The 8,063-nt window shown below is 32.7% G+C and overlaps 1 protein-coding gene across 3 annotated transcripts in view; it reads left to right on the plus strand.

Annotated features, from left to right (window-relative positions):
• LOC117115563 overlaps window positions 1–7,807 on the plus strand; it is a 20,185-nt gene extending 12,378 nt beyond the window's left edge. For 2 of the 3 annotated variants that reach the window (XM_033259414.1, XM_033259413.1), the window contains 5 exons: window positions 1,549–1,805; window positions 2,501–2,617; window positions 2,894–3,331; window positions 3,910–4,023; window positions 4,426–7,807. In XM_033259414.1, coding sequence (XP_033115305.1) covers window positions 1,549–1,805; window positions 2,501–2,617; window positions 2,894–3,331; window positions 3,910–4,023; window positions 4,426–4,588 — 1,089 coding nt within the window. In that variant the 3' untranslated portion in view covers window positions 4,589–7,807. Of the gene's footprint in view, window positions 1–1,312; window positions 1,361–1,548; window positions 1,806–2,500; window positions 2,618–2,893; window positions 3,332–3,909; window positions 4,024–4,425 lie in introns of those variants that run through there. The other variant, XM_033259415.1, reaches the window with a different exon arrangement.
• Window positions 7,808–8,063: the final 256 nt, after the last annotated feature.

Here is an 8,063-nt window from a genome sequence, read left to right on the forward strand (position 1 = left end):
CTTATTATGTCGAAATTTCGACATACGTAAGTCGTAATTACGGCTTATTATGTCGAAATTTCGACATACGTATGTCGTAATTACAACTTATTATGTCGAAATTTCGACATAATATGTCGAAATTTCGACATAAGTTGGGGAGGGGGTTGTTGTTGGTGGTGGTGGTGGTAGGGAATGTCCTATCTGAATTAAAATCATATACATAAAAAATAACAGGGCAATTGCCTTTATTTGTATTACACACAAAATATTCCAGTAGCATAACTCATACTTTATTAGAAAAAAGGCGTTGATTTTTTATAACGTCTTTGAACTAACTAACTTCATTTTCCAGGATATGCACAGTTTGTTGCATTTGCTTTGATAACTTATAACTACAAAAAGTTTGTAATAATATTGCAATGAATGAAAATTAAGTAAATTAAAATGTTTATAATAAATGGTGATTGTTGTGATGATTATCTAAAAATTTTAATATTTGTCTTATAAATAGGGTGCAGTACAGATAAGTGCTGATATTGAAATATACAATGCTGGTGGATTTGCTGTACTTGGTCGGATTGGGACCTAATCAAGCTGATACCCCAAAAGAAGGATAAGATATTTTAGTTCTATTTATCATTTGTTTGATATTTCTTCCAAATGTCAGACCATTACCTGTAGGAGCAACAGTTTTTGTTGAATGCCATCTACAAAAGAGGGATGGCAAAAAGTTCTTCCTCTCGTGTGACTTGAAGAGTGCTGATAAATCTATACTGTATGACACGGGAACAGCGCTGTTCTTTGATGTTAATGACCGTGTCAACCAACTGCCTGAAAAATGTAAAGCCGACTGCTTGCCAACTGCCGATCCAGTAACTGGTTGGACTGAAGAATCAGAAACTCTCTTTAAGCAGGTTCAGGATGAAACAGACGCCAGCTCTTGGAAAATTGTTGCTAGTACTAAGAAACAATTTCCGAGGAAGATGTTTACCCGATTACCAATAGGCCCAGGGTCAGCATTTGAATATGCATGGCTGTGTAATAAAGAAACCATCGAAATGAGGGGAATCTGTCAATTTGGACCATACACCCAAGGACCTGATGGGTAAGCATTATGCTCTACCGTACATATGCATTCACACCCATAAACATACACTGTACATGCATTTTGGACTTGGAAATATTCAAGGAAAGTGTTATTTATGCCATAAGATAACGTTAAAAGGCCCTGTTAGGGGTCAACACCCTATTTTTAGGGTTAATATTCATAAGTTTTATTATCCATGCTGTCTCTTATACACATCTAGATGTGTATAAGAGACAGCTGTACTGTAGTGCATATTATTTAAACATGGAAGCAGGAAGCAACAGTGAAAAGGTAGGCTTATACCGGTATTAGAATCAGTTGGAGTTAGTATATATATTTGCTGCATTATTAAGAACCAGACAGAAGGCCAGTGTTAAAATCCACAGGTGGCAACAGGAAGCTCATTCATTCTGCTTCTGCTTAAATGATTCAAAACATTTAAGCAGTTATGAATGCTTAATGATTTTTCTCTTTTCCAGATATCAAACATGACAACCGAAAGACCAGGATGGAGCGAGAACTCTCTCCAATTGTACAATACGTTATTAGAAACTACTAAGGATGGAAAATGGGTGAAAGTATTGACAACTCGGAACCCTCCGCCAACTCAGCCTGATTTTGGGCGTTTAACAATGTTAGACCCAGCTGCGTATGAGTATGGGATCTTTGTAAATTCAGAAGAGCAATGCTTAAAGGGAGTGTGTGAATTTGGACCATATGCACAATCTGCGGAAGGGTAAGCTATCATTTATTCAGTGTTTGTTTTATTGTTTCATGTTGGATTAAAGAATAAAATTTGCATTTTTCATCTGCTTTCATCATTTTCGACCATCTAGAGGTGCCATAATTATCATTTTTCTTACCTCAGCCCCAACAGTGGTGGGCTGAGGTGGGTGGATCCTTCATCTGTGAAACTTCTCCCTGGCCCCCTCTATTTCAAATTGATGGATCAGCCACTAGTGAATCATTGACACACAAGCGGCGGGGAAAACACTCAAATTCCTCAAAAAGCATATATAAATACAGTTAAAAGTTGGTGCTTGTACGATGAATTAGAGGCGCTCCTAGTTTGAAACTGCTGGGATTAGTCATGAAGGTTATGTAGATGGATTTCTAAAATGTGCAAGAGTTTTGAATTTTATACCCCTTGAAAATATGGACATTTGGTAATTTGTGGGGCGCATACACACCCGTCACATCCCCATGCGTACGGACCTGAGTTGTAGGTGCGAGAATATATATATACATTTAATAGGAGAAAACACAGTATGTAAAAGACTACCTTGGTTTACACTCATGCAGTCCCAGGGTACAGGATTGTATTTTAGTGAGTTTTTTTTTAGGCAAATAATAATATTTTTGAATAATGTTTCCTACTCTTTGTTGACACTGACATATTGCTCATGATCCTAAACTTTTTATTTTCTTTAGAATGGTTCATGGAGGTGCCATAGCAACCATTATAGATGGCGCCACACAAGTACTTAAAGCTACTTTGTTTCCTGATATTCTAGCTGTAACTGGTAATCTCAAAGTTAACTATAAGAAGTAAGTAAATTTATGTAATAATATTGCAATGAATGAAAATTAAGTAAATTAAAATGTTTATAATAAATGGTGATTGTTGTGATGATTATCTAAAAATTTTAATATTTGTCTTATAAATAGGGTGCAGTACAGATAAGTGCTGATATTGAAATATACAATGCTGGTGGATTTGCTGTACTTGGTCGGATTGGGACCTAATCAAGCTGATACCCCAAAAGAAGGATAAGATATTTTAGTTCTATTTATCATTTGTTTGATATTTCTTCCAAATGTCAGACCATTACCTGTAGGAGCAACAGTTTTTGTTGAATGCCATCTACAAAAGAGGGATGGCAAAAAGTTCTTCCTCTCGTGTGACTTGAAGAGTGCTGATAAATCTATACTGTATGACACGGGAACAGCGCTGTTCTTTGATGTTAATGACCGTGTCAACCAACTGCCTGAAAAATGTAAAGCCGACTGCTTGCCAACTGCCGATCCAGTAACTGGTTGGACTGAAGAATCAGAAACTCTCTTTAAGCAGGTTCAGGATGAAACAGACGCCAGCTCTTGGAAAATTGTTGCTAGTACTAAGAAACAATTTCCGAGGAAGATGTTTACCCGATTACCAATAGGCCCAGGGTCAGCATTTGAATATGCATGGCTGTGTAATAAAGAAACCATCGAAATGAGGGGAATCTGTCAATTTGGACCATACACCCAAGGACCTGATGGGTAAGCATTATGCTCTACCGTACATATGCATTCACACCCATAAACATACACTGTACATGCATTTTGGACTTGGAAATATTCAAGGAAAGTGTTATTTATGCCATAAGATAACGTTAAAAGGCCCTGTTAGGGGTCAACACCCTATTTTTAGGGTTAATATTCATAAGTTTTATTATCCATGTGGTTTACTAGTCAAAGCATTAACTTATCACACAAAGGATTTGCTAGTCATAATAAAAAAAAAAACGCTCAATATTCGTCATAAGGTTTGCTATTTGTGCTCGAGGAATAGGTTTCTAGTCATAGTTTTTATAGGACCTCTCTTCTCCGAAATTATTTTATTTATTTTATTTTATTTTATGCGACTTTTTACTGAAATCAGTACAAAAATATATATATATAAATAGAATAAAAATTACAGTGAGAGAGCGTATCAATAGTTGAAAATAAATAAAATAGTTTAAATAGTTCATAACACTGATTTCAGATAAATAGTTGAGAATGGATAGCTTAGGGTATCCTCTGTACTGTTTATATTTCTTCAGTCCCTGACATTATCACATCCTTGCGTCTTACAGACTTGTTCACGGTGGAGCTACTGCAACCATGCTTGATTCAGTTACTGGAGTTCTGATGGAACATGGTGCAAACAAAAAAGCTGTTACTGCTCATCTAGACATCAAGTACAAATTGTAAGATATTGTCCTCATAGTCATAGTATTTTTTTTTATCATCATTCATTCTGTTTTCTTTTTAACGTTCCCACAATCAATGATGTGTTGTCTTCCTTTTCTATTGCTATACCATGTTGAAATACTTGTAATACCCACCATCGCTACTGCACCCTATTTTGCATATCCTTCATTGATTGGTCTCTTTCGATCATATGCAAGAATAGTATTTAGCTGCTTTAAAGGTCGTTGCTATTCATGGTACAGTACATCATTTGCTACTGCAGCCGTAACAGGGATTAAAATAAAAGATACTTTTTTTTGGATATTTGCTTCTTTTTTTTGTTTATATAAATTTCCATGTTTGTTAATCTAGATGTTGTAAATTTAAGAAATAATCTTAATGAAATTTTGTCTGCACAGACCTGTACCTATAGGCTCAACCGTGCGAGTGGAAGCAAAGCTGGAGAGAACTGATGGGTGCAAAAACTACCTGCAATGCTCGATACTCACACCAGACAAGTCAAAGGTTCTAGTAACTGGAACAGCTCTCTATGTTGATCTTGATCTTCTATATAAACTGTAATAAATGTTTGTTATATTAATCTTATGGATTGAGCAGAAATCAAGATTCTTACTCAAACATTGAATAGAATTTATCATGCTGTGTTGATGATTGTTTATCATCAGAGTGGTGCTGTATGTGGGTGCCTGCCCTTATCAAAGTGTCTTGGGTTTGAGTCCTGTTACATACCAGGAGTTTTGCTCACAACCAAAAAAGAAAACATGTTAGTTCTGTAAACCATAAAAATATGTCACTTCCATATTGATGAGTTACTTGGCATTTAATAAATATAAAATGTTGTTTTTGATAAATTAATTAAAAAATATATCGAGGCTCTGAGCTGTGAAGCATCTTCTTGTTATAGTAAATATTTCTTTATTTAGAGAAGAACGTTCTGGACCAAAGTAGAAAATACAGTTTTAGAGGCCAAATGTTAAATGATTAAAAATAAAAATATATAAAAAAAATATGTTAAATATTTGATGATTTGAAAAATATTTAGGTCTGCTGTTCAACTTTGTGATGGTTGTGATGTAAAATATGATGCAAATCACATTGATGGAGGTTCTAAGGTTGTGTGGGATGAGATGGTGGTTTACATTTTAAGACTAAAGAACATAAAGATACTGTAATATTCACATATGTAGATGGCAGCTATTATCTGCATTTATATAAACATTATGTATGCCTGTACTATTGCAAAATTGGTAAATGTTCCCTAATGTACTGTACATAATAATCTTTAAATAATAAGCTTTATGTATATGTTTGTACTGTACCATCAAGGAATGTAATTAATAATGTTATCATCTTGATTCTGGTATATTTATTGAATTTATTTTTGCATTTTAATGATACAACATGAATCCATCAAGGAATGTAATTAATAATGTTATCTTGATTCTGGTATATTTATTGAATTTATTTTTGCATTTTAATGATACAACATGAATCGTAGATTCAAATATTATTTATGTTCATTTTCAAGAGAACTGGAAAATAATGTTTCAGGCAAAATCATGATTGTGATCAAAACTTGGAATATTTTTCAGGGATTTTCCAAAAACAATAACTTATACAAACTATAAAGACCAATTGTAGTATAATAAATTAATTAGATAAACTAATTAATTACTTGCTTTTAATACACAATAGTACAGGTACATACACTACCTCAAAATATTGAACTGAACAAGTAACAATAACACGAAAAATCACTAAACAAATCTGATTTGTAACTAATTGAATTGTAATAGTTGAAGAGCCAGAGAAGGAGTTTTGTGTAAGAACTATACATTGTTATCACCTTAGAATAAAAGTAGTAAGTGTGTATTTGATAAATATGGAATAAAAAAAAAAGCTGAAGATGTGTTGGTTCATATGAAAAATATTTTGTTTTCAAAACCAAAGAGGTATGGAAATATAATAACATATATATCAAGGTTTGAAATTATTCACTACTCATAAAAAATTAGTGATTCACACATTTTATACAATGCTTCTTTAATGTTATGAAGCTATTTTATACTAAAAATATATTAAAGCATACCAGGGAACAGTTAAATTACATGGAAACATCTCGAACCGAACATCAAAGGTTATAACCGCGGTGCCGCTGCTCTTATCATAATCAACTGATAAACAGTTTACTAAGGATTTACTAAACTAATTACGATGACCCAATTGCTTTGCGCATGCTCACTATTGTGTAAACTACACGATCTAATACTTCCTGCATCGTGTTCTCATGGTGATCGACGTCGTATCATACCATGATCATACCAATTTAACTTTTCCCTGAGCATATCATTGTTGTATGTTGATGTTTTCCTAAATTGATATTCATAATCGACCTGAAATAATTGTGACAATGTTATTTAATTGATAGTAAATTATTGAATTTGTATATTTAAAAAAATTAGGTAGAATTGATATTTATATCTAGGTGCTAATCAATAATACTCATTGTAAGTGGTAGTAGAAAACTTGTATAATTTCTACCTCTACTATTATATAGTTATATAATTCTATTTATACAAATCTATTCTTCTTGGTGCTTACATATAGTCTGCTTAGTAATAAATTGTTAGAATGCTGGCTATGACAATGTATGATGTAATAAGCCTTTTTTATATTTGCTAGTGCTCATGAGTATGTCATAGTTCAAGTCATACAAACAATAATATGACTTAATTTAAAAAAGTAAAATTGTTAATGTTTCATTAGCCATTAAGCCTGGTTTTCTTAAAATCGCTACACTGTCATTACGGTGTTTTCAAAGCAATTGTTGTACTGCCAACAATCCCTGATGCAATGGGAAGGCTCCCCCGATTCTGACCAAACAACATCACCGAAAGCTGTCAGCATAGCGTGTAACGATTGCATGAAAACCAAGCTGTACATGTCAGTTGAATTTACCACCAATTATAATTTTTCCAGACAACCAGACATGTAATGTAATGACCAGTGCTGTGTATTAATATTCCTCAACCAACACTAGTAGATGTTTCAATACAATAGTAGCCAATAGTGCAAGAAATATTATGTAGCTGTTAATACATCTTATTCATTAATAAAATTTAGAAAATAGCATACACAGTATGCTTTGTTTATGCTTTGACCTTTGACATGGACACTATAAACTACTAGATGGCTTATAATAAATATGTATCTTGTCATTAGCTTTTATATGTTGTTTATTATATTTTTTTCTATTAATATTATTGTCGCTAGATGATTATTGTCCATTTTGTTTATATTATTTTAATGTTGAAAAGTTATTGCTATTACTATCTATATTTTTAAAAATAATATATCTTTAATTATCACATCAAAACCAGAGTTATTATGGTAATAACATAATAATGTTTTTTTAAATACTTTTTTTCATATTTACCTTGAATTTTGATAAATAATTCCTGCTCTGGATGTGCTTGTGCCTTGATCATTTATGTAAAATGCATGCATTAATATTAATGATTATGATTATTAATAATTTGTTTTCATTAGTAATACTACAATTTGTACTTCCATGGCAAAAGTGGCAAATATATTTATATAAATTTAAAATGCTCCACGCATATTCTATGCACTTTAATTTTATATTATTTTTAAACAATGTTTTAATAACATCTATTAGCCAGTGAAATCAAGTATAGTATGAATGTTTATCATACTCCGCTTTTATTGAAAAATATAAATGTTACTTGTGAACTCAAAATAAACATGTTACACACTGAACAAAATGCGTTTTTTGTCATTATTTTGAAGGGTTTTAATTTCTGGATTCTAAACACACTGGTAACAAAGCAAGTCATTTTGGTGCGAGTAAGATCCACTAATGGCAATGGAACGTTAAGTGGTTGGTAGACATATTTCATCAAATAAAAGTAAACAGAAAAATGTTATACAAACAGGTTGTATGGTGAGAAGAAAATACAATCACATGGATGAAGAAAATAGGAAAAACGGATTGGATCAAACAAGGGGACAATGC

This window comes from Anneissia japonica, unplaced genomic scaffold (genome assembly GCF_011630105.1).
Source record: "Anneissia japonica isolate Jap-2015-1 unplaced genomic scaffold, ASM1163010v1 scaffold284824_len513422_cov204, whole genome shotgun sequence".
NCBI classification, from domain to species: Eukaryota; Metazoa; Echinodermata; class Crinoidea; order Comatulida; family Comatulidae; genus Anneissia; species Anneissia japonica.